At 45.4% G+C, this 26627-nt stretch overlaps 1 protein-coding gene across 1 annotated transcript in view; it reads right to left on the bottom strand.

Annotated features, from left to right (window-relative positions):
• The window catches only part of LOC121550070 (rho GTPase-activating protein 21-like), a 66409-nt gene that overhangs the window by 2352 nt on the left and 37430 nt on the right, over window positions 1-26627 (bottom strand). Inside the window, exons 10-21 of the mRNA XM_045210357.1 lie at window positions 25433-25732; window positions 24972-25036; window positions 24684-24832; window positions 24349-24491; window positions 23990-24148; window positions 23745-23823; window positions 20433-20506; window positions 20264-20353; window positions 20008-20133; window positions 19818-19859; window positions 19597-19702; window positions 154-185 (exon numbers count right to left, since the gene is read on the bottom strand). Coding sequence (XP_045066292.1) covers window positions 154-185; window positions 19597-19702; window positions 19818-19859; window positions 20008-20133; window positions 20264-20353; window positions 20433-20506; window positions 23745-23823; window positions 23990-24148; window positions 24349-24491; window positions 24684-24832; window positions 24972-25036; window positions 25433-25732 — 1365 coding nt within the window. The remainder of the gene's footprint in view (window positions 1-153; window positions 186-19596; window positions 19703-19817; window positions 19860-20007; window positions 20134-20263; window positions 20354-20432; window positions 20507-23744; window positions 23824-23989; window positions 24149-24348; window positions 24492-24683; window positions 24833-24971; window positions 25037-25432; window positions 25733-26627) is intronic.

Below are 26627 nucleotides of genomic sequence, written 5' to 3'. Positions count from 1 at the left end.
AACTCCCCCTGGCCTACAGTCACACCTGTGGGAATCGGTGCTTTGATCTAGCCTGGTGATCTGATCTTTGCACTGCTCATCTACCTCTCCCCCCCCCCACACACACACACACTACTATAAGCTGGAGAGAGCAGACACTGGGCACCCACTCACCTTCGATTTAGCAGAGTCACTAGTTGGTGAATCTGTAAGAAAAAGGGAGAGGAGCGATTATCCACCAAGTACGCAAAACAGCATGTGAGACAACTGGACAAGACAACATCCACGAGAGTGCAATATGAAAAAGCCAGTTAGAGAGAGGAGAAACAAAGAGAACCATGAAGAGGATAGTAACCACAGATGAGACACTGCTTGATGGAGAGAGCCTGGCAGATGAGTGGACAGAAGGATGACAGAAACATTAATAGGAGGAAAGTCATGCAGTGAGCACGATGTTACATTCAGATCCACATCCACCTGGGTGGGGTGTTCTTTCATGGAAACCTAGAAACCTACACGCAAAACGATATACTAGCGAATGGGCATTTAAAATTATTTCAATATTTGAATAATATGATTTTTGGGGGGATATCCGGATAGTCAAAAATAAAATAAAAAATCCTCTACTCTCCTTGAACAATCAGAATGATGCAAAATGAAACAACAGACAGCCTGGTCTCAGAGCAAAATGTATTATATTTTACTACAATACGTGCCACTCCATTTAGTATGATATGTTACATTACGTTAGGTTACATTACATTGGCCTATGTAAATCCGGAACACTCAAATTAGTATGGTATGTTACGTTTAGTATGAGTAGGGAGCTGACCGATCACCTTTATAATAAAGCATTGCATGCATCTATGCAGATAACAAAGTCAAATTCCTAATGTGAGGGATAGCCTAAGCATAGGACAAGATTCAGTAACAGAAACAGTATCACTGCATCCTAAGTCAATTTAACTTGTGGCTGTTTGCAAATAAGCCTGCAGAAAGTCTGTTGTGAACTGCATAATTACAACGGGTTTGCGCATATTCACTCTTTATCATTGGGTCAGTGCCACTTGAAACCTTGTTTTTGGACAATCATTTCCTCCTCCAGGTTAGATGGTCTTTATATTGTACAATGTGTGTCTCCACTTTTCATAGGCCTAGATAAGATGGTTGCAGACAAGGTCGTTTTTATTGATCTGTTTGTCAGTGTCAGCAGTAGCCTATAGGGCTATACTACCTTGTAATTTTTGTTGTATTAAAAAAGATTCTGCTAATGTCGCCAGAAAAAGTGTAGTAGAATTGCATGAAATGCGTTTATAAACACAAAAAGGAGAATAAACGTATCTGATATAGCCTATAGCCTACTCTACTAATCACCTTAGGAATAGTAGGCGATCTTACATAAGTCTGCAAATGCGATGATAGATGCATGGAATGCTTTATTATCAAGGTGCATTTTTATGGTGGAAAAATGTGATTCCCCAAACTTGAAACTCAAGCTGACACTGACAAACAGATCAATAAAAACTTGAAACTCAAGTTTGGGAGAGGGACAGAGAGAGACTCAACTTAATTCATACTAAACTGTCTATCGTACAGCGGAGCGTGTGTTCAACTCCAAATCCCAACAACTGAATAGATAAGAGCATATCAAGAGCGCACCGTTTACAAAACAGCTGAGACCTCGCCATTCCAAATGGGGCCCATATAAATATCCCATGTTTTTTTTCGATCAAGATATAGGATACTTTAAGTCCTACAATTCGTATTATATTTTTTGACCGCTAATACACTGCTCAAAAAAATAAAGGGAACACTTAAACAACACAATGTAACTCCAAGTCAATCACACTTGTGTGAAATCAAATTGTCCACTTAGGAAGCAACATTGATTGACAATACATTTCACATGCTGTTGTGCAAATGGAATAGACAATAGGTGGAAATTATAGGCAATTAGCAAGACACCCCCAATAAAGGACTGCTTTGCAGGTGGTGACCACAGATCACTTCTCAGTTCCTATGCTTCCTGGCTGATGTTTTGGTCACTTTTGAATGCTGGCGGTGCTTTCACTCTAGTGGTAGCATGAGACGGAGTCTACAACCCACACAAGTGGCTCAGGTAGTGCAGCTCATCCAGGATGGCACATCAATGCGAGCTGTGGCAAGAAGGTTTGCTGTGTCTGTCAGCGTAGTGTCCAGAGCATGGAGGCGCTACCAGGAGACAGGCCAGTACATCAGGAGACGTGGAGGAGGCCGTAGGAGGGCAACAACCCAGCAGCAGGACTGCTACCTCTGCCTTTGTGCAAGGAGGAGCAGGAGGAGCACTGCCAGAGCCCTGCAAAATGACCTCCAGCAGGCCACAAATGTGCATGTGTCTGCTCAAACGGTCAGAAACAGACTCCATGAGGGTGGTATGAGGGCCCGACATCCACAGGTGGGGGTTGCGCTTACAGCCCAACACCGTGCAGGACGTTTGGCATTTGCCAGAGAACACCAAGATTGGCAAATTCGCCACTGGCGCCCTGTGCTCTTCACAGATGAAAGCAGGTTCACACTGAGCACGTGACAGACGTGACAGAGTCTGGAGACGCCGTGGAGAACGTTCTGCTGCCTGCAACATCCTCCAGCATGACCGGTTTGGCGGTGGGTCAGTCATGGTGTGGGGTGGCATTTATTTGGGGGGGCCGCACTGCCCTCCATGTGCTCGCCAGAGGTAGCCTGACTGCCATTAGGTACCGAGATGAGATCCTCAGACCCCTTGTGAGACCATATGCTGGTGCGGTTGGCCCTGGGTTCCTCCTAATGCAAGACAATGCTAGACCTCATGTTTTTTTTTTTTTTTTTTCACCTTTATTTAACCAGGTAAGCCAGTTGAGAACAGGTTCTCATTTACAACTGCGACCTGGCCAAGACAAAGCAAAGTAGTGCAACAAAAACAACACAGAGTTACATATGGGGTAAAAAAAACATAAAGTCAGAGATACAACAGAAAATATATATACAGTGTGTGCAAATGTAGCAAGTTATGGAGGTAAGGCAATAAATAGGCTATAGTGCAGAATAATTACGATAGTATTAACACTGGAATGCTAGATGTGCAAGAGATTATGTGCAAATAGAGATACTGGACTGCAAAAGACCAAATTAAATAACAATATAGGGATGAGGTAGTTGGGTGGGCTAATTTCAGATGGGCTGTGTACAGGTGCAGTGATCGGTAAGGTGCTCTGACAACTGATGCTTAAAGTTATTGAGGGAGATAAGAGTCTCCAGCTTCAGAGATTTTTGCAATTCGTTCCAGTCATTGGCAGCAGAGAACTGGAAGGAATGGCGGCCAAAGGAGGTGTTGGCTTTGGGAATGACCAGTGAGATATACCTGCTGGAGCGCAGACTACGGGTGGGTGCTGCTATGGTGACCAATGAGCTAAGATAAGGCAAGGGTTTTGCCTAGCAGTGATTTATAGATGGCCTGGAGCCAGTGGGTTTGACGACGAACATGTAGTGAGGACCAGCCAACAAGAGCGTACAGGTCACAGTGGTGGGTAGTGTATGGGGCTTTGGAGACAAAACGGATGGCACTGTGATAGACTACATCCAATTTGCTGAGTAGAGTGTTGGAGGCTATTTTATAAATGACATCGCCGAAGTCAAGGATCGGTAGGATAGTCAGTTTTACGAGGGCATGTTTGGCAGCATGAGTGAAGGAGGCTTTGTTGCGAAATAGGAAGCCGATTCTAGATTTAACTTTGGATTGGAGATTCTTTATGTGAGTCTGGAAGTTGAGTTTACAGTCTAACCAGACACCTAGATATTTGTAGTTGTCCACATACTCTAGGTCAGACCCGTCGAGAGTGGTGATTCTAGTCGGGTGGGCGGGTGCTAGCAGCGTTCGATTGAAAAGCATGCATTTAGTTTTACTAGTGTTTAAGAGCAGTTGAAGGCTACTGAAGGATTGTTGTATGGCATTGAAGCTCGTTTGGAGGTTTGTTAACACAGTGTCCAATGAAGGGCCAGATGTATACAAAATGGTGTCGTCTGCGTAGAGGTGGATCTGAGAGTCACCAGCAGCAAGAGCGACATCATTGATATACACGGAGAAAAGTGTCGGCCCAAGAATTGAACCCTGTGGCACCCCCATAGAGACTGCCATAGGTCCAGACAACAGGCCCTCCGATTTGACACACTGAACTCTATCTGAGAAGTAGTTGGTGAACCAGGCGAGGCAGTCATTTGAGAAACCAAGGCTATTTAGTCTGCCAATAAGAATGCGGTGGTTGACAGAGTCGAAAGCCTTGGCCAGGTCGATGAAGACGGCTGCAGCATGTGGCTGGAGTGTGTCAGCAGTTCCTGCAAGAGGAAGGCATTGATGCTATGGACTGGCCCGCCCGTTCCCCAGACCTGAATCCAATTGAGCACATCTGGGACATCATGTCTCGCTCCATCCACCAACGCCACGTTGCACAAAAGACTGTCCAGGAGTTGGCGGATGCTTTAGTCCAGGTCTGGGAGGAGATCCCTCAGGAGACCATCCGCCACCTCATCAGGAGCATGCCCAGGCGTTGTAGGGAGGTCATACAGGCACGTGGAGGCCACACACACTACTGAGCCTCATTTTGACTTGTTTTAAGGACATTACATCAAAGTTGGATCAGCCTGTAGTGTGGTTTTCCACTTTAATTTTGAGGGTGACTCCAAATCCAGACCTCCATGGGTTGATACATTTGATTTCCATTGATAATTTTTGTGTGATTTTGTTGTCAGCACATTCAACTATGTAAAGAAAAAAGTATTTAATAAGATTATTTCATTCATTCAGATCTAGAATGTGTTAATTTAGTGTTCCCTTTATTTTTTTGAGCAGTTCAATGTATTGGTAGTTCAATGTAATGTAACATATCATACTAAATGGAATGGCACGGATTTTGGTAAAATATAATACGTTTTGCTCTGAGACCAGCGCACAGTTGTTTCAGGGTGCTATATCGGTCGTTTTTGGCTAACATTAGCCTAGGCTAACAGCAACAGTGAAAGAGAAATTTGATGTTCGCCATCATAGAACTTATTCTGTTTCAAAAAAAGGTTTTCTGGTGAGTATTTTAACTGAGTAAGGAAAATAACAAATTGTCAGGGCTGACTGGAGGGGTAAATGCGCTATGACGGTAAAATGCCTTTTCATGTAAAACGCAACCCATAGAGAAAATTATCTTCAAAATAAAACAATCACTTTTGTGTTCTCAGAACTGTAGGCTACCTTTACAATGCGCAACTGTAAACAATGCTGTGTCAAAGCCAAGTGACGTCTTCTTCTTCTTTGGTATATTGGCGATCACACAATTGAATGTGCATTCTGCCACCTACTGTGCGGGATGGAAACAGGATTCCCAAAAATGGAACAAAATACCAAAACAACTACCAAACTAACAAAAATGTATCAACTAAATCAAACTTTTCTGTTATGTTTTCTCAATTATTTTAGTCGCCTCTGCATAGGAGATTCGATTGACTGCTCTAACTCTTGCCACCTCAATCTCCTTCACCCTTACAGGGCACTCCAGGAACTCGGGATCATGATCCCCACCACAACAGCAACACTGTCGTCCTTCTACACACCGTTCAATATACTCTATCCGTCTGCACACACTTGAAACATGGCCAAATCCTTTACAATTCTTACACTGCAATGGTTTGGGGACGAAAGCTCTTACAGTGTATCTTACATAACCAAACTTCATATGCGTAGCTATTTGCTCTTCATCAAAAAACAACAGGACTGACAGAATTTCTTCTTTTTCTCCATTAACCCAGGGGGGTCAGACGCCAGGCACCAACCACACCAGGAATTATCTTCAGGGATTCAACCTGAACATCCGTCGTCACCCCTGAGATGACTCCTTTGACTGGTGCTCTACTCTGAAGATTATTTTGAGGCTCACTGCATTCTTCCTCTGTTCTTCAGAAATGCAATGAATCAAAATAAGACCACTCCTGGTAACTCTGACAGACTCCACTTATTCCAGCGCATACTTCACAATTTTTGACACCTCAAACGGATCTCCCACATATGCATCCTTACTCAACAAACGCATCCCAACAAGAAGCGATTCATTATCATTCATACATGTCACGTACGTTGAGTACAGGATTGGACCAAGGTGCAGCGTGGAATGCATACATGTTTATTCACTAAGTTAATACACGACAAAACAAACAAACGCAACATGAAGCTCACAATGGCTACACACAAACAAGAGTCAAGATCCCACAACATAGGTAGGCAACATGGCTGCCTAAGTATGATCCCCAATCAGAGACAACGATCGACAGCTGCCTCTGATTGGGAACCACACCCGGCCAACATAGATCTAGAATATCTAGATCATACACATAGAAATACACACCCTGACCAAACCAACTAAAAAAAACGGGCTCTCACGGGCAGGGCGTGACAATACAAGTATCCTCCACTCCAATTTTAGCAAATGTCCTTTTTGTTCCAGTTTTTGATCCTACTGTTGTCCATTCAGAACATTCGTCTTCATCAACTTTGCTCGACTCGCTGCTTAATTGAAACTCATCAGCCACGTGACGTCTGAAGCAGCAGTAGATCAATACACACTACATTCTAAAGTTTGTTGTTTTATTAAATTAAGCATTTCAAATGTCATGGTATATCCTTTTGTGTAACAATGTAACATGGACAATTTAATTAAAACAAAGCTTTTTCATTGTTAAAATGTGTATGAATACTAACGTCCGTTTGGATATCCGAATATTTGATTAACTGTGTCCATCCCTCCTACATGCAGGACATATTGGAGGCTCCCGAGTGGCTCAGCGGTCTAAGGCACTGCATCTCAGTGCTTGAGGCGTCACTACAGACCCCCTGATTCGATTCCAGGCTGTATCACAACCGGCCGTGATTGGGAGTCCCATAGGGCGGCGCACAATTGGCCCAGCGTCGTCCGGGTTTGGCCGGTGTAGGCCGTCATTGTAAATAATAATTTGTTCTTAACTGACTTGCCTAGTTAAATAAAAGGTAAAAATAAATACAAATATTGGAGGCAATGAAAATCATTCTGGGTAAAAGAGACGAAACTCAACTAAGTTGGACTTAGCACACTGCTATGGCCAGGTACGTTTCTAAAGCAATAATACACTATATATACAAAAGTATGTAGACACCCCTTCAAATTAGTGGATTTGGCTATTATGAAGTCGAAACCAGGAGTGGTCTAGGAGCAACAACAGCTAGTGGTAGGCCACACAAATGCAGAAGCGCGTAGTGCGTAAAAATAGTCTTTCCTCGGTTGCAACACTCACTACCGAGTTCCAAACTGCCTCTGGAAGCAACATCAGCACAAGAACTGTTCGTCAGGAGCTTCATGAAATGGGTTTCCATGGCCAAGCAGCCGCACACAAGCCTAAGATCACCATGCGTAATGCCAAGTGTCGGCTGGAGTGGTGTAAAGCTTGCAGCAGTGGAAACGCGTTCTCTAGAGTGATGAATCACGCTTCACCATCTGCCAGTCCGACGGAGTAATCTAGGTTTGGCAGATGCCAGGAGAACGCTACCTGCTCCAATGCATAGTGCCAACTGTAAAGTTTGGTGGAGGAAGAATAATGGTCTGAGGCTGTTTTTCATAGTTCGGGCTAGGCCCCTTAGTTCCAGTGAAGGGAAATCGTAACACTTGTAAGGGAAAAATTACATATTTACCTGATTTGTTTGATATTAATAGTTAACTATTATATACTTAACTAATAGTATAGTTCTATTACATGTCTGTGTGAACTGAGAGGAGCCTGAAAACCTACAGTTGGCATTCCATAGATAAGATGTGGTGGGGGTAACCGAGATAGGATAGCCTGAAGGGGTGGAACATAATCCCTCATTGTCTCTGTTCATCCTTGCATCTGGGAGACTAAGCCTGGGTGGTGTTAAGACAACACCCCTGTAAAGATGACCATAGGATGAATCCAAAGTGGCTTATGGTGCCCCCAATCTGCATGGGAGGGGTGGAACCAGCCGTGACTAAGCATTCTTAGTGTCAGCTATATAAAGAACTCTGCATTTCTGTAAAGGTTCTCGGCCCAACAGTCAAGAGTGTTGGGTCGACCAGTCTCATTATTGCAATAATTAAATCGATATTGAATAAAGATGATTGTTAAAGAAATGACAAGTCTCTCTCAGTGCTGAAATTTCCATGACACACTACAGCATACAATGACATTCTAGACGATTCTGTGCTTCCAACTTTGTGGCAACAGTTTGGGAAGGCCCTTTCCTGTTTCAGCATGACAATGCCCCCATGCACAAAGCAAGGTCCATACAGAAATTGTTAGGCCTACTGCTGCTAGGTAGCTCTCTCTCTGCTCTCCCCCTCCCCTCTGTCTGTCCTTGATTGCAGGAGTGAAGTCTGGTGTGCGGGAGTCAGGGTTCCAGCTGCAGCTCATTCACCATAATCACCTCAGCCTTTAAGACCCGGTCAAACCTGCCACTCATCGTCAGATCATAGTCAAGACGACCATATTATTGGAACCTGACTCCTGCCTCCGCTTCACTCCTGCCACCACCATCCTGCTTTCCACTACCGGACCTCCCTTTTGGACTCACCACGGACACTAGGACATTACGGTACCACACCTGCTCTGAACCTGGATCTGTTACCCTCCCTGTAACCTGGACTTGCTCTTCCCCTATTATTGGAAACCTGGACAAATTGAACATTGTAAATAAACCTGTTAAACCTTCTCTGGCTCGGTGTAGTTGTCTGCATTTGGGTTCAAATCCAGTTTAATCATGACAGTATGATCTGACCATGATGAACCCAGCAGACTGTAGCTCGGATACCAACCCAGAGTGCACTCAGATTCGGACTGCCATAGCCAATCAGGGCATTTTACTTGGCCAACATGATACTTTGTTTAAGACTATTTCTGAGAACAGTCAGATGCTGTTTAATCAGATTCAATTACTCACCCATCAAGTGTCTGTCCTTACTACCCAAATTAATAATGCACCCCTCGTTCATGGCATACAAACTGCTCCTCCAGCCCAGATCAGATAGCCTTTTGTTCCTGCTCCAGAGCGCTATGACGGGAACATGGGAACCTGTGGTGATTTTTTGACTCAATGCTCGCTAGTGTTTGAACAACAGCCCCTCACCTACGCCTCAGAGAGAGCCCGTATTGCCTACCTTATCAACTCTACTAGCGGTTCCGCTCGTTCCTGGGGATCCGCGGTCTGGGAGAGTCAGTCGGACATTTGCAATGCTTACGTTGCCTTCACCACTGAGATGAGGAAGGTTTTCGACCACCCCGTACGGGGCAAGGAGGCTGCTAAACGGTTGTTGTCTCTTCGGCAGGGGTCTCGCAGTGTGGCGGAGATGGCAGTGGAGTTTCGGACGTTAGCGGCAGTGAGTGGTTGGAATGACGAGGCATTACAAGGAGTGTTCATTAATGCTTTGTCTGAGACTTTGAAGGATGAATTGGTGTCATATGATGAATCGCCTACGCTGGATAACCTTATTTCACTCACCATCCGGTTGGATAATCGGATTCGGGAGCGCCGCCGGGAGAGAAGTGTTAATTCCAAGCAACCTGTCTGTCGTCAACCAACTCCTCCCCGCCTCTTCCCTACGGAGAAGGCCGAGTCTTCCCGAGTCGATACTAGGAGCACTGAACCCGAAGCCATGGAGGTGGGTCGTGCACGGTTGTCCTCAGAGGAGCGTGCACGTCGTATTCAGGTTCGGGCCTGCCTGTACTGTGGAGAAGCTGGTCATTTCGTTCCTTCCTGCCCAGTTCGTCCGGGAAAAGGGCCGGCTCATCATTAATGGGAGAAGTTTTGGTGAGCCGAACAGCGGATTCTTCCTCTTCTCCCCGCATTCTGCTCCAGGCATCCCTCCAGTGGCAGGTCCAGGATTTCCCTGTTAGTGCGCTGGTTGACTCTGGTGCCGATGAAAGCTTTTTGGATCGAGAGTTGGCTCAACAAATGGAGTTAGAGACTGTTCTGATGGACCGTCCGCTGCAGGCTAAGGGTCTAAATGGACAATTGTTGACCCGTATTACTCATCAGACTGTCCCTGTTTGTCTCAGAGTGTCGGGTAATCATCAGGAGAGCATTCAATTTCACATAATTGACTGCCCACAGACCCCCTTGGTCCTTGGTATCCCCTGGCTCATAAGACACAATCCACACATTGATTGGGTGACAGGTAGAATTGTTTCATGGAGCACATTTTGTCATGTGAACTGTTTGTGTTCTGCTCAGACCCCTGCCAGCACTGTGCCTCAGCCTCCACTGGAGTCCATGGATCTCTCTGCTGTTCCTGACGTGTATCATGACCTGGCATCCGTTTTCTGCAAACACAGAGCTACTTCTCTTCCTCCTCACCGGCCATACGACTGCGCCATTGACCTCCAGCCAGGAGCCCCTCTCCCTAACAGTCGCCTGTACAATCTCTCCCGCCCGGAGACGGAGGCTATGGAGAACTACATGCGGGACTCCTTGGCGGCAGGTATTATTCGTCCTTCCTCGTCACCTGTAGGAGCGGGATTCTTTTTTGTTGGAAAGAAGGATAAGACCCTCAGACCCTGTATTGATTACCGTGGACTTAACAACATCACCATTAAGAACAAGTATTCTCTGCCTTTGATTAATTCTGCTTTCCCCCTCCTTCATGGTGCTACCATCTTTACGAAACTGGATCTACGAAATGCATATCACCTGGTGCGCATTCGTAAAGGTGATGAATGGAAGACTGCCTTCAACACACCCTTGGGACATTTTGAGTATCTGGTCATGCCTTTTGGTTTGTCTAATGCCCCTGCTGTTTTTCAGGCACTCGTGAATGATGTCCTTCGGGACATGTTGAATCGTTTAGTTTTTGTCTATCTGGATGATATCCTGATTTTCTCAGAGTCCTCCCAGGAACATGAACTGCATGTGCGCCAGGTGTTGCAAAGGTTGTTGGATAACAAACTATTTGTGAAGATGGAGAAGTGTGAATTTCATGTGTCTGAGACCTCTTTTTTGGGTTACATAATAGCTCAGGGGGAGTTGCGGATGGACCCAGCTAAGATCTCCGCGGTCACGGACTGGCCAGCCCCCTCCACCCGCAAACAACTTCAACGATTCCTGGGGTTTGCGAACTTCTACAGGAGGTTCATCAAGGACTACAGCCGCATTGCGGCACCACTCACCGCTCTCACCTCCATCTCACTACCGTTCGCTTGGAATGAAGGGGCCGAATCAGCGTTCGAAGAACTGAAACATCGCTTCGCCTCGGCTCCCATTCTGATGCAGCCGGACCCCGACCACCAGTTTGTCGTGGAGGTGGATGCATCCGACACTGGGGTAGGTGCGGTGTTGTCACAACGTTCTCCTGAAGATAACAAACTGCATCCCTGTGCTTTTCTTTCACGGAAGCTTTCTCAGGCAGAGAGGAATAATGATGTTGGAAATCGTGAACTGCTCGCCGTTAAGCTGGCTCTCGAGGAGTGGCGGCATTGGTTGGAGGGGGCGGAACAACCCTTCATCGTTTGGACGGATCACAAGAATCTGGCATACATCCAGTCAGCTAAGCAGCTCAATCCCTGTCAAGCCAGGTGGGCACTATTTTTTGGGAGATTCAATTTTTCTCTGTCCTACCGTCCTGGGTCACGCAACGTCAAGCCTGACGCCCTGTCTCGTGTTCATTCTGCTGTTGATACTGGTAGTAACCCTGAACCCATCTTACCTCCTACCTGCAGTATTGCGGCCATTACATGTGACATCGAAGGGATTGTTAGACAGGCTCAACATCATCAAGCTGACCCTGGGAGCGGTCCTCCTAACCGGTTGTTTGTCCTTGAGTCTGTTCGCTCCCAGGTACTTTAGTGGGCTCACTCGTCTCCCCTTACCTGTCACCCTGGAGTTACTCGGACCCTTGACTTTGTGCGACGGAAGTTCTGGTGGCCCAGGATGGAGGCGGACACTCGAGCCTTCATTGCTGCTTGTACGGTATGTGCACGAAGTAAGAACTCCACCCAGGCCAACGCTGGTCATCTACGACCTCTGCCTATACCCAGCCGGCCCTGGTCCCACATTGCATTGGATTTTGTCACTGGACTTCCCCCCTCATCTGGAAAGACTGTCATTCTTACTGTGATTGATCGTTTTTCTAAGTTTGCTCATTTTTTGGCCCTACCTAAACTGCCCACTGCCAGAGAGACGGCTGATATTTTGGTTGAACATGTGTTCCACTCTCATGGTCTACCCACTGATATTGTTTCTGACAGGGGTCCCCAGTTTGTCTCCCAGGTATGGAAAGCTTTCTGTAAAGCTTTGGGCATCACATCCAGCCTGTCCTCTGGATATCACCCCCAGACCAACGGGCAAGCCGAGAGAGCGAACAAGGAGATGGAGACCGCTCTCCGCTGTGTCACAGGGTCTAACCCTGGGTCTTGGAGCTTCCATGCTTCCCTGGGTGGAATATGCTCATAACACCTTGACTAACGCTTCCTCTGGTTTGTCTCCCTTTCTGTGTGCTCTGGGTTATCAACCTCCCCTGTTCCCTTCTCAAGAGAGGGAACTGGCGGTACCCTCGGTGCAGTCCAAACATGCGCCGCTGCTTCAAGGTCTGGAGGAAGGCCAGGGTAGCTCTGTCCCGAGCTTCGTCATACATGCAGAGGCAAGCCAACCGTCACCGGTCCCAGGCTCCCGGTTACTCTCCTGGTCAAGAGGTATGGCTTAAGTCACGTGATCTTCCATTGAAAGTGGAGTCTAAGAAGATGGCGCCGCGTTTTATAGGACCGTTCAAGATACTGTCTATTGTTAAACCCTGCGCGGTTAAGCTACAGCTTCCTGCCTCCCTACGGGTTCATTCCACTTTTCATGTTTACCAGATTAAGCCTGTGTCGGTTAGTCCTCTGTGCCCGCCCTCTCGTCCCCCTCCTCCGCCCAGGATCGTGGGTGGGGGTCCTGTCTACACTGTCCGGCGACTTCTGGATGTTCGCCGCCGGGGTCGTGGTTTCCAGTACCTGGTGGATTGGGAGGGTTATGGTCCTGAGGAACGTTCCTGGGTGCCCAGGAGCTTCATTGTGGATCCTGCTCTGGTCCGTGAATTTCATAGGTTACATCCCGATAAACCCTGTCGGCCGCCAGGTGGCGTCCGTAGAGGGGGGGGTACTGTTAGGCCTACTGCTGCTAGGTAGCTCTCTCTCTGCTCTCCCCCTCCCCTCTGTCTGTCCTTGATTGCAGGAGTGAAGTCTGGTGTGCGGGAGTCAGGGTTCCAGCTGCAGCTCATTCACCATAATCACCTCAGCCTTTAAGACCCGGTCAAACCTGCCACTCATCGTCAGATCATAGTCAAGACGACCATATTATTGGAACCTGACTCCTGCCTCCGCTTCACTCCTGCCACCACCATCCTGCTTTCCACTACCGGACCTCCCTTTTGGACTCACCACAGACACTAGGACATTACGGTACCACACCTGCTCTGAACCTGGATCTGTTACCCTCCCTGTAACCTGGACTTGCTCTTCCCCTATTATTGGAAACCTGGACAAATTGAACATTGTAAATAAACCTGTTAAACCTTCTCTGGCTCGGTGTAGTTGTCTGCATTTGGGTTCAAATCCAGTTTAATCATGACAGAAATGGTCTGTCAAGATTGGTGTGGAAGAACTTGACTGGCCTGTACAGAGCCCTGACCTCAACCCTATTGAACACCTTTGGGATTAATTGAAAAGTCGACTGCAAGCCAGGCCTAATCGCCCAACATTAGTGCCCGACCTCACTAATGCTCTTGTGGCTGAATGGAAGCAAGTCCTTGCAGCAATGTTCCAACATCTAGTGGAAAGCCTTCCCAGAAGAGTGGAAGCTGTTATAGCAGCAAAGGGGGGACAAACTCAATATTAATGCCCATGATTTTGGAATGAGATGTTCGACGAGCAGGTGTACACATACAGTACCAGTCAAAAGTTTGGACACACCTACTCATTCAAGGGTTTTTCTTTATTTTAATATTTCCTACATTGTAAAATAATAGTGAAGACATCAAAACTATGAAATAACACATATGGAATCATGTAGTAACCAAAAAAGTGTTAAACAAATCAAAATATATTTTATATTTGAGATTCTTCAAAGTAGCCACCATTTGCCTTGATGAAGCTTTGCACACTCTTGGCATTCTCTCAACCAGCTTCATCAGGAATGCTTTTCCAACAGTCTTAAAGGAGTTCCCACATATGCTGAGCACTTGTTGACTGTTTTTCCTTCACTCTGCGGTCCATCTCATCCCAAACCATCTCAATTGGGTTGAGATCGGGTGATTGTGGAGGCCAGGTCATCTGATGCAGCACTCCATCACTCTCCTTCCTGGTCAAATAGCCCTTACTCAGCCTGGAGGTGTGTTTTGGGTAATTGTCCTGTTAAAAAACAAATGATAGTCTCACTAAGGGCAAACCAGATGGGATGGCGTATCACTGCAGAATGCTGTGGTAGCCATGCTTGTTAAGTGTGCCTTGAATTCTAAATAAATCACTGACAGTGTCACCAGCAAAGCACCCCCACACCATCACACCTCCTCCTCCATGCTTCACGGTGGGAACCACACATGCGGAGATCATCCATTCACCTACTCTGCGTCTCACAAAGACGCGGTGGTTGTAACCACAAATCTCACATTTGGACTCTGCTCGTGTTTCTTGGCCCAAGCAAGTCTCTTCTTCTTATTGGTGTCCTTTAGTAGTGGTTTCTTTGCAGCAATTCGACCATGAAGGCCTGATACACGCAGTCTCCTCTGAACAGTTGATGTTGAGATGTGTCTGTTACTTGAACTCTACAGCATTTATTTGGGCTGCAATCTGAGGTGCAGTTAACTCTAATGAACTTATCCTCTGCAGCAGAGGTAATTCTGGATCTTCCTTTCATGTGGCGGTCCTCATGAGAGCCAGTTTCATCATAGTGCTTGATGGTTTTTGTGACTGCACTTGAAGAAACGTTGAGCGTTCTTGAAATTTTCCCGATTGACTGACCTTCATGTCTTAAAGTAATGACGGACTGTCGTTTCTCTTTGCTTATTTGAGCTGTTCTTGCCATAATATGGTATTTTACCAAATAGGGCTATCTTCTGTCTACCACCCCTACCTTGTCACAACACAACTGATTGGCTCAAACGCATTAAGAAGGAAAGCAATTCCACAAATTAACTTTGAACAAGGCACACCTGTTAATTGAAATGCATTCCAGGTGACTACCTCATGAAGCTGGTTGAGAGAATGCCATGAGTGTGCAAAGCTGTACTTTTGATCATGTAGTGTATATCAGGATACTGAGTGAAACTGTGGTAATGGAAAAAATATCCAGGGTGCATTTCACAACACCAGACCAATGAACAACATGAAATATGGAATATGGATTCCCTCTGTGTGTTCTATGGTATAGAGCAAACCAAAGCTTCTGATTACTCATTAAAAGAGCTCTAACACAATCTCTCTTGTTTTTGTCTGAATTGATAGTCAAATGACAAACCTAGCACATCTGACTAGTGATGAATATGGTACTTCACTGAGGAGACTTTGTGAACATGTAATTACTAGTGTTACCTTAAAGGGCCAGTGCAGTAAAAAAGCGTGATTTTCCTGTGTTTTATATAAATATCCCCACACTATGAGGTTGGAATAATATTGTGAAATTATGATAATGCCCTATTAGTGTAAGAGTTGTTTGAAAAGACTGCCTGAAATTGTAGCCTGTTTTGGTGGGATGGAGTTTTGGCCTGTAAATTAGTTAATAGACCAATAAGAATGAGAGTTCCAAACCTCTCTGCCAATAACAATAGTTTTCAGTTTTCCCCTCCACATTCAGACCACTCCAAGACATTATTTTTAAAAAACTTTAAAACAGTTACAGAGTTTAATGGCTGAGGATGGATCAACAACATTGTAGGTACTCCACAATACTAAGCCTGTACAGAATAAAACATATTCCAGAACATGCATCCTGTTTGCAACAAGGCACTAAGGTAATACTGCAAAAAATGTGGCAAAGCAAGTCACTTTTTGTTATGAATACAAAGTGTTATATTTGTGGCAAATACAACACATTACTGAGTATCACTCTTCATATTTTTCAAGCATAGTGGTGGCTGCATCATGTTATGGGTATGCCTGTAATTGTTAAGGACTGGGGAGTTTCAGGATAAAAAAGAAACCTAGAAGAAAAACTGATTCAGTCTGCTTTCCACCCAGACACTGGAAGATGAATTCCCCTTTCAGCAGGACAATAACCTAAAACACAAGGCCAAATCTTCACTGGAGTTGCTTACCAAGAAGACATTGAATGTTCCTGAGTGGCCGAGTTACAGTTTTGATTTATGTTAAAGGCCTTCATTTTTCCATTCATATTTTGAGGTTGGACGTTAGCATGTTAGCATGCCGGGCGCACCGATTGGCGTCACCTTGTTAGTCAGTATGTGTTACACCTGTGCTGGCTTGTCATCTCGTTAGAAGTTGTTCCACCTGTGCTGGCAAAGGGTGATATTTAAGAGCGGCTGGCCCAGTGCTCCAGTTGGCTTGAGAGATGTGGAGGGTTTAACACCTTTTGTTGGCTCTCCCTATTTGATTTCTAAAAAACAATCCTTTATCTCATCTTCCCTGTTTTTGGTTTGCTTCCTGTCTTTAAGTGTGGTGTGGGTTTTATTTTGTGTGCTTCTTCTTGGGCAAATTTAGTGGCCGCTCATGGTGGGTGTCTTTTAGGTCCTTATTGTTGTTGCTAGTCAACTTTCAGTGGACACCCCCATGAGTGTCTTTCAGAACCCCTCCTAAAACTCCACCTGTTTAGTTTTGATTGTGTTAGTGAGTCTTTTTTTCTTCTTCTAGGGGGTAGATCAGCTTTAATATTGCAGATAGACTGTAACTTCCATCAATGTAATTGTCTGCATCACTTCCAATCCCCCATATGTTTTATTATTTTACATTTTTTTCTCGCATATATATATATATATATATATACAGTGGGGAGAACAAGTATTTGATACACTGCCGATTTTGCAGGTTTCCTACTTACAAAGCATGTAGAGGTCTGTAATTTTTTATCATAGGTACACTTCAACTGTGAGAGACAGAAAATCACATTGTATGATTTTTAAGTAATTCATTTGCATTTTATTGCATGACATACAGTGGGGGAAAAAAGTATTTAGTCAGCCACCAATTGTGCAAGTTCTCCCACTTAAAAAGATGAGAGAGGCCTGTAATTTTCATCATAGGTACACGTCAACTATGACAGACAAATTGAGAAGAAAAAAATCCAGAAAATCACATTGTAGGATTTTTAATGAATTTATTTGCAAATTATGGTGGAAAATAAGTATTTGGTCACCTACAAACAAGGGCCCTATTCTTCACCCGGTTTGATTTTACATCCCGGGTACGAAGAACGTGAAAGCAGACGCACTGTCACGGCTGTACGACACAGAGGAGAAGCCCATAGACAACACCCCCATACTCCCGGCCTCCTGCATTGTGGCGCCGGTAGTGTGGGCAATGGACGCGGACATAGAGCGGGTGCTACGCACAGAGCCATCTCCACCTCAGTGTCCAGCTTGGCTGCAGTACGTGCCTTCTCTTGTCCGTGACCGTCTGATCTATTGGGCACACACGTCCCCCTCCTCTGGTCACCCAGGTATCGGTCGTACAGTGCGCTGCCTGACCGGAAAGTACTGGTGGCCTACCTTGGCTAAGGACGTGAGGGTGTATGTCTCCTCCTGCTCGGTGTGCGCCCAGAGTAAGGCACCTTGGCACCTCCCAGCAGGTAAGTTACAGCCCTTACCAGTTCCACAACGGCCATGGTCCCACTTGTGTATTGACTTCCTTACTGATCTTCCCCTCTCTCAAGGTAACACCACCATCCTGGTCGTTGTGGGCCACTTTTCCAAAGCCTGCCGCTTCCTTCCTCTGCCCGGTCTCCCCACGGCCCTGCAGACTGCGGAGGCCCTGTTTACACAAGTCTTCCGGCACTACGGGGTGCCAGAGGACATAGTTTCTGACTGGGGTCCCCAGTTCACATCCAGGGTCTGGAAGGCGTTCATGGAACGTCTGGGGGTCTTGGTCAGCCTGACCTCTGGTTTTTACCCCGAGTCTAATGGGCAGGTGGAACGGGTGAATCAGGTTCCTGCGGTCCTACTGCCAGGACCGGCCGGGGGAGTGGTCGGTGTTCTTGCCATGGGCCGAATATGCCCAGAACTCTCTCTGCCACTCCTCCACTAACCTAATGCCATTTCAATGTCGGTTCTGGCACCGTAGCATCAGAGCCTGTCACGACTTCTTCCGAGGCAGCCTCCTCTCCTTGTTCAGGCAGTCTTTGGCATTCGTTGTCACCTGCCTTCTAGCCACTGCCGCTCCTCATCTCATCATTCCATTTGTTTTGTCTTGTTTATTACACACACCTGGTTCATATCCCCTCATCAGTACCTGTATAAGTGTTCCCTCTGCCCCCTTGTCTTTGTGTGTGATTGTTTATTGTGGAGGCTCGATTAGCTGGGTGGAGCTCTTTGTTATTTTGTATCACCGGGTTATTTTCACCCGTGTGCTTTGTTGTTTTTCCAGTGCGCCTGTTTTCCGAACTGAAGTGTTTGACGCAAGTGCACATTGACTGGTGAGGTGGAAACCTGGGGTCCATACCATCCTATCTCTCCTGTTGTGAGAAGCTTGTGAGACATTGAGGAGAGACAGCAGATACAAAACGGACACCACCGGATGTACAGTACCATGTAGCTGCTGCTCTGCTTTCTTTGTCACACGGTTTCATCACGTTTTTCTTAAGCCGGTTTTCTCAAGCTTAAAAGAAACTAGGGTTTCTGCAGACTAGACAACTACACTGGGGGCAACAATCCTCCTTCTTCCTACAGTTCCAGCTGTCCGTCATAGACATTTTAGAGTCCTTCAGTGACATCATGGTGTGATAGACTCCTCCCACTTGGTCTGTGTCAAGATCAGTATGTGTGAATGCTGGGAAATCCTTTAGGACACTCGATAGAGTGGCACTAGAGACAGAGGGACCTGAGTTCGCCTGTTGCTTTTTTTCTCGTGTTGTCTTTGGGAGAGAACATGCTGTGTTAGTGCAACAATAGGTAGGATTAATAACAGGAGGAGAGAAAAACAGACAGCCCAGTGGAGTTTAAAAAAACACAGGGGGAAGGTTGAAGAAAGTTAAAGAACCTTGTAATTTTTAGGCAAATACATTTAGCTGAAAATTTGAAGCAAATGGAGGAAAGTCTTAAACAAAGCAAAATCAGACTAATTATTTTCACCCTTCTCCTTTGTCTCATGGAGAAGAGGAAAAAATAATTTGCCCTCGCAAACTCACACAGGCTTTTTGAGTTATGACTTGGCATAGACTTTTCTATATCATGGTACAGCCAATGAAGCAAAGAAGGCTCTCTTAGGAAGAAAGCAGCACTATCCATCAACACTCTCCAGACATTAATTACATTGAACCTCACGGCATGATACGCTCTTAGACTAAAATACATTGGTCTCACCAGCGACAGACACAGTGGTTAGCAGGGTAAAGGTAGCAAAAGGTTGACCCACCACCACAGTATCGGTCTGGTCCAGGGAACACGTTACCTGAGACTTCCCCCTGCATTGCGGCCATGCGGCCGATGTTAGTGAGCAGGTGGTCGATGTTGGGCACAGGCTGAGACTCCACCGCGTTCTCATATCGGGCCATAGTCTGAAAGAAACAGAGTCAGGCAACAGGGTGAACACTCTATAAGCCTCGCAGAAAAGAGCAAATAGGACAGGAATAATATAGGTCACATTGAGGGCAGGAATGTGACTGTACCCACCACTGGCTCCCCGTTGCCTTCCTCTATGAAAAACCAGTCGTACTAGAACAAAAGAAAGGGAGCGTTATCTTTAGGGGATCACTTTTTTTTATCAAGTACTCAAATGAGTTCAAGCAGAAATGGTTTGATATGCAAATTATGCACAAACAGTCCACTTGTGTCTGCAATTAAGGTGGTAAGTGGGACTCACATGCTGAATGAGAGTCTCTACGATCTTGTACTGGTCGGGCATGTGGGTGACCATGTGGGTCATGTTGTCCTCTGAGGTGCGCACCAGAGTGGGACCAAACACGATGGCCAGGTTCCTTGGCTCCATCTAACACACAGCCAAAGGATAGTTAGGAACACAAATATGCTTTACACGTACATACCATCAATACAATCACAGGTTCTCTAAGTTGAACGCTAGGGCTGCCAGCCACTATTCAAGATGGAAACTGACAGACCTTATTTTTATCAGAGTTGTCAGACACTGTTTTCAGATGAGCCGAGAGGAACTTGAGGGTCTCGTAGTGATGATCTGGCAACTCGTGTAGCTGCAGTGAGAAGTAGGATTAATATAGGCACCATGCAATATTATCAGTTAAGTTCATAATGAATGTCACATGAACCCACCATCCTCTTCAACAATTTCAGTCTTTTCACTGGGTCCTCTGTTCTGTTGGCCTCTATGAAGTCTGCATACTTCTCTACATGGCACAAATGAAGCGGACATTGGTTTTACACAAGAAGATAAAGGCTCTTGGTGTTATGAAAGTGAATACTAAACTGAATATGTGACTCGTTTCAGGAAACTAGGCGTATGTCGCATGTCACTACTTCACAGGAGAGAACGTAAACATTTATTTTTTATTAAAATGAGTTTTCTTTGGCAGAAATGCCTTCTGGAACATGTGAACTTTCATATGCTTTAATAACAAGTCTATATTCCATTCGTAAATACAAATAAAATTGTTAAATTATGTGCCTAGTTGGTTTAGACACAGAAAAAGACAGGAACCTTCCCTCTAGCCATGATTGACTGAGATAATGGATGAGTTGGAAAAGTGATGGGCTACATTCTGCACACGTCATGGTCAGTGTGAACCGGAGTGAGTTGACACAGCTAGAGTTAAATGGTTCCAGTCTGCAGTGAAGCGTTCATCCATGTATACGTGTAAGAGTCTAGCTACATTTTCAGATATAATACATTTCTAATTTTGTCACAAAGTCGTTTTCATTGCAAGTTAAAGGGTACTGTTAGCTAGCTAGCAAACATTAGCTTGCTGGCTCGCTAGCTAACATGATGTGTATGATCTGTGTAGTAATATTATTCGAATCAGAAATACATTTACATTGCTAGTTATAGCCTAATGTTTGCTAGCTAACATTGAACCTAGTTGGTTAGCTCTTTAGCTACCTGCAGATTAATACTACAGCTATGACAACGTTTGTATTGGTAGTAGTATGAGTTGGGATTATGCCAGTTTATTGTTTAGCTAGCTACATGTCTAAACAAAAGATGCCACTTCACCAGACATTTACATGACCCATCAAGTTAGCCAGGTGTGTCTGGGGGTGATTATGACCATCTATTGTATTTCAAGAACATGTGTACATGTCTAGACAATAGTGACCCATCCACTTAGCTAGATGTGGCTGGGGGGTGGTTATAGAATTTCCTTCACATTATCCATTAATTTAGACAAGTGTGTCGGGTAAGCGTAATCTAATAATTATAAAATACACTGCTCAAAAAAATAAAGGGAATACTTTTTTCTTTACATAGTTGAATGTGCTGACAACAAAATCACACAAAAATTATCAATGGAAAACAAATGTATCAACCCATGGAGGTCTGGATTTGGAGTCACCCTCAAAATTAAAGAGGAAAACCACACTACATCAAAGTTGGATCAGCCTGTAATGTCCTTAAAACAAGTCAAAATGAGGCTCAGTGGTGTGTGTGGCCTCCACGTGCCTGTATGACCTCCCTACAACGCCTGGGCATGCTCCTGATGAGGTGGCGGATGGTCTCCTGAGGGATCTCCTCCCAGACCTGGACTAAAGCATCTGCCAACTCCTGGACAGTCTGTGGTGCAACGTGGCGTTGGTGGATGGAGCGAGACATGATGTCCCAGATGTGCTCAATTGGATTCAGGTCTGGGGAACGGGCCATAGCATCAATGCCTTCCTCTTGCAGGAACTGCTGACACACTCCAGCCACATGAGGTCTAGCATTGTCTTGCATTAGGAGGAACCCAGGGCCAACCGCACCAGCATATGGTCTCACAAGGGGTCTGAGGATCTCATCTCGGTACCTAATGGCAGTCAGGCTACCTCTGGCAAGCACATGGAGGGCTGTGCGGCCCCCCAAAGAAATGCCACCCCACACCATGACTGACCTACCGCCAAACCGGTCATGCTGGAGGATGTTGCAGGCAGCAGAACGTTCTCCACGGCATCTCCAGACTCTGTCACGTCTGTCACATGTGCTCAGTGTGAACCTGCTTTCATCTGTGAAGAGCACAGGGCGCCAGTGGCGAATTTGCCAATCTTGGTGTTCTCTGGCAAATGCCAAACGTCCTGCACGGTGTTGGGCTGTAAGCACAACCCCCACCTGTGGATGTTGGGTCCTCATACCACCCTCATGGAGTCTGTTTCTGACCGTTTGAGCAGACACATGCACATTTGTGGCCTGCTGGAGGTCATTTTGCAGGGCTTTGGCAGTGCTCCTCCTGCTCCTCCTTGCACAAAGGCGGAGGTAGCAGTCCTGCTGCTGGGTTGTTGCCCTCCTACGGCCTCCTCCACGTCTCCTGATGTACTGGCCTGTCTCCTGGTAGCGCCTCCATGCTCTGGACACTACGCTGACAGACACAGCAAACCTTCTTGCCACAGCTCGCATTGATGTGCCATCCTGATGAGCTGCACTACCTGAGCCACTTGTCTGGGTTGTAGACTCCGTCTCTACCACTAGAGTGAAAGCACCGCCAGCATTCAAAAGTGACCAAAACATCAGCCAGGAAGCATAGGAACTGAGAAGTGGTCTGTGGTCACCACCTGCAGAACCACTTCTTTATTGGGGGTGTCTTGCTAATTGCCTATAATTTCCACCTGTTGTCTATTCCATTTGCACAACAGCATATGACATTTATTGTCAATCAATGTTGCTTCCTAAGTGGACAGTTTGATTTCACAGAAGTGTGATTGACTTGGAGTTGCATTGTGTTGTTTAAGTGTTCCCTTTATTTTTTTGAGCAGTGTATTTTTAACTGGACACTTTCTGTTTTTGATATTGCTACTATGCAAATAACCATTTCATTGTACCGTTTACACCTTCTGTATCCTATGCATGTGAAAATTAAACTTAGATTTTATTAGATATATTGTCTGAAGAACATGACCTGCACCAAAGACAGATGAGGATATAGGCCAAGGACTAGATAAAGTGTACCTGGAGTTTTTCCTTATTGTAAGCTACTACTTTTACCACTTTTAGTCTTGAAATCTTTGGTTGTTTACTAAACTACTCACTCTGTTTAGCACATAGCCTCACATGTGAATCCTTAAAGAGATGGGGTGGGGCTAAGGCTTAAGAGGGTGTGAACGATGTTGGGGGGTTGTAGACAAAGAAGAGCTCTCCAGTAGGTGTACCAAAACATTCAAGGGCCATTTTCTCAAAAGTGGGGTTACAAGTTTATAAACTTTTAAAGCAGAATTACTTTCCCATTGTTCCTCAACTACAGTGTATGATATACCATTTTCTAGCTTGAGTCTCTACTTTTATCTAATGTAAAAAACACAATTTCAAATGTTGCTACATAAGACCGAATCTAGGCGGTCGGTCGCAAATGTACTTAACTGTAGGTTTCACACTCAGCCACTAGGTGGAATTGTGACCCCTTAATGTAAGGCAATTCCTTAAAGGGACTCCTTGAATATTCTTACCATTGGTGAACAGAGGCTCTGGAAGTTTACGGAAGAAGGATTTAAGTAAACTGCTGATCACATTCAGGTCCCTCCATTTCTGTCAAAGGCAGGTAAAAAAGTGATTTTAGACAGGAGGTAAGAAAATACCACGGAAAAGGTGAGTGAAGAAAGGTGTGAAAAAAGGATAGAGCCAACATAAAGAGAATGAGCATAAGACAATTGGAGAGCGAGAGAGACATAATGTGCTCTGTTGAGTCGCTCACATCATCCTGGGTGTCGATGTCGTTCATGCCTTTATTGTCGAGCTCCTCCTGCATGTTGGTGATGGCTGAGTTGTTCCCTGGGACCCTGTAGATCCCTGTGTACTCCAGCCCCCTCTCCTCCACCATGTTACAGCACACCTCCACGATGAGGGGAACAAACTACAACACACACAACATGGACTCATCAATGATGCCCATTCCAAATGCCATGGCACCTTGGCAGCACCCGCAGAAAGTTGTGCTACAAAGTGTTGAGAAGGAAGACACTTTCTGATAAACCATTCCAATAAATTAATAAAACAATTAACTGTAGCTTAAAAGAGAGGAGATGGAGAGAGTAGGCGTGAATTGAATCTTACCCTGTTGGTGACGGCTGAAGGGCAGTTGTCCAGCCTCCTCCCAAACGTGACGCCTGGAGAAGGCTTCCTCTCAAAGGGCTTCCTCATCAGCCCTGGGATACCCTTCCTCCACGTCCCCTTGTCCTTGGGTGGACTGGTGTCATCTAACACACAAAACATGAGGATAGTCTCACACAAGAGCACCTACACACACATATTGTATAGATTGAGCAAAACTGGAATATTCAAAGCCATGCTCAAAGATCAATCAGACATTCACATTACTCAAGTAAATTGGTTCTTGAGGTTTGTTGAGAGCTAAGCGGAAATTAAGAGGCCTCTCCTCTGACTCTTACCTTTATGCATGTTTTTCCTGTCCTGCTCCGCTTTAAGTGAGTGTGGACTTAGAGATTTTGGCTCCCCCTTCCCTCCCAGTAACGTCTGTCTGATGTTCAGTGACTGGCGTGACGATTTGGGCGACGGTTCGGTCTTACTGCCTGTCGGGCTGGGTCACACACACAAACTCAAATGTAAACACACACAATACGTTTTGCTGTCTGACGTCCACTAGTAGCAGTCCATACAAGTCTGAATCTCCCTCTGTAACCAGGGACGACTCCTCTCTGTGGCCCCGCCCTGCTTACCTCATCAAGGTGTTGTACTCCTTGATCTTCCTGCTGATGAGGTCACAACTAGTAAAGGCTGCGTTCTAAAATAAGAAGGGGGGGGGCGTAGTGTGGTTAAGGTCTTAATGGAGGGGAAAGAAGAGCTTCGGTTTTTTCGTAGCTGGAGGGGAGGACCTGGTTCCGTTTGCCTATTTTAAGATACAGTAGACCAGGGTCAGGTCATATGTGTGTATTATGTGACCTATGACCCATATCCAATCACTGTTAGCTGATCCTTATCAAGGTAGGGATAGTGACACAGAAATTAAGATACTTTGTATATTTTTCTGTAATTAATGAATTATTGCCCATCAATGAGGTTGATCATGTCTTTAATACCAAAACAGAAATGGTTTGACTTCCCTTTGCCAAAATGTTCTGTCAATCCTGGAAGACTTGATAGGATGTCATCTCCTGTAGGATGTGGGTGTGTCCCTCACCTCATTGTCCAGGTTGCTGTTCTCCTGTATGACTCTGATCCAGGCCAGCATGTCTTCTCTATCCTCTGCCTGGAACAGGTAATCACAGTCCGACGTGGTCAGCCGCAGCACATTCTTGCGTTTTGTGTCGCTGTAGGAGATGTCAATCAGACAGGCCTTGATGCTGATTGGCTGGGGCTCGTCCTCCACCTGGGAGTTGGCGTGAGCCTGTCCCTCCTTTTTGTCCTTATATAGGCAGAGGAAGTGGCCTCGCAGCACTGCATACATTTGCTTCCAGGTGCACATTCCCCCACCAACATGCTGCAGAGAGAGAGAGAGGAGAGGCAAAAACAATGATATTACTTAATGACAAGTATGAGATGTACAGTACCAGTCAAAGGTTTGGACACACCTACTCATTCAAGGGTTTTTCTTTATTTTTACTATTTTCTACATTGTAGAATAATAGTGAAGACATCAAAACTATAGCCACCCTTTGCCTTGATGACAGCTTTGCACATGCTTGGCATTCTCTCAACCAGCTTCATGAGGTAGTCACCTGGAATGCATTTCAATTAACAGCTGTGCCTTGTTCAAAGTTAATTTGTGGAATTTATTTCCTTCTTAATGCGTTTGAGCCAATCAGTTGTGTTGTGACATGGTTGGGGTGGTATACAGAAGATAGCCCTATTTGGTAAAAGACCAAGTCCATATTATGGCAAGAACAGCTCAAATAAGCAAAGAGAAACGACAGTCCATCATTACTTTAAGACATGAAGGTCAATCCGGAACATTTCAAGAACTTTGAAAGTTTCTTCAAGTGCAGTCGCAAAAACCATCAAGCACTATGAATCTGGCTCTCATGAGGACCGCCACAGGAAAGGAAGACCCAGAGTTACCTCTGCTGCAGAGGATAAGTTCATTAGACTTTACTGCACCTGAGATTGCAGCCCAAATAAATGCTTCACAGAGTTCAAGTAAAAGACACATCTCAACATCAACTGTTCAGAGGAGACTGCGTGAATCAGGCCTTCATGGTCGAATTGCTGCAAAGAAACCACTAATAAAGGACACCAATAATAAGAAGAGACTTGCTTGAGCCAAGAAACACGAGCAATGGACATTAGACCTGTGGAAATCTGTCCTTTGGTCTGATGAGTCCAAATGTGAGATCTTTTGTTCCAACCTCTGTGTCTTTGTGAGATGCAGAATAGGT

The sequence above is a fragment of the Coregonus clupeaformis genome, chromosome 34 (assembly GCF_020615455.1).
Source record: "Coregonus clupeaformis isolate EN_2021a chromosome 34, ASM2061545v1, whole genome shotgun sequence".
NCBI classification, from domain to species: Eukaryota; Metazoa; Chordata; class Actinopteri; order Salmoniformes; family Salmonidae; genus Coregonus; species Coregonus clupeaformis.
Note: the sequence above shows the minus strand (reverse complement) of the source record. Positions and strands in the feature narration are given on the sequence as shown.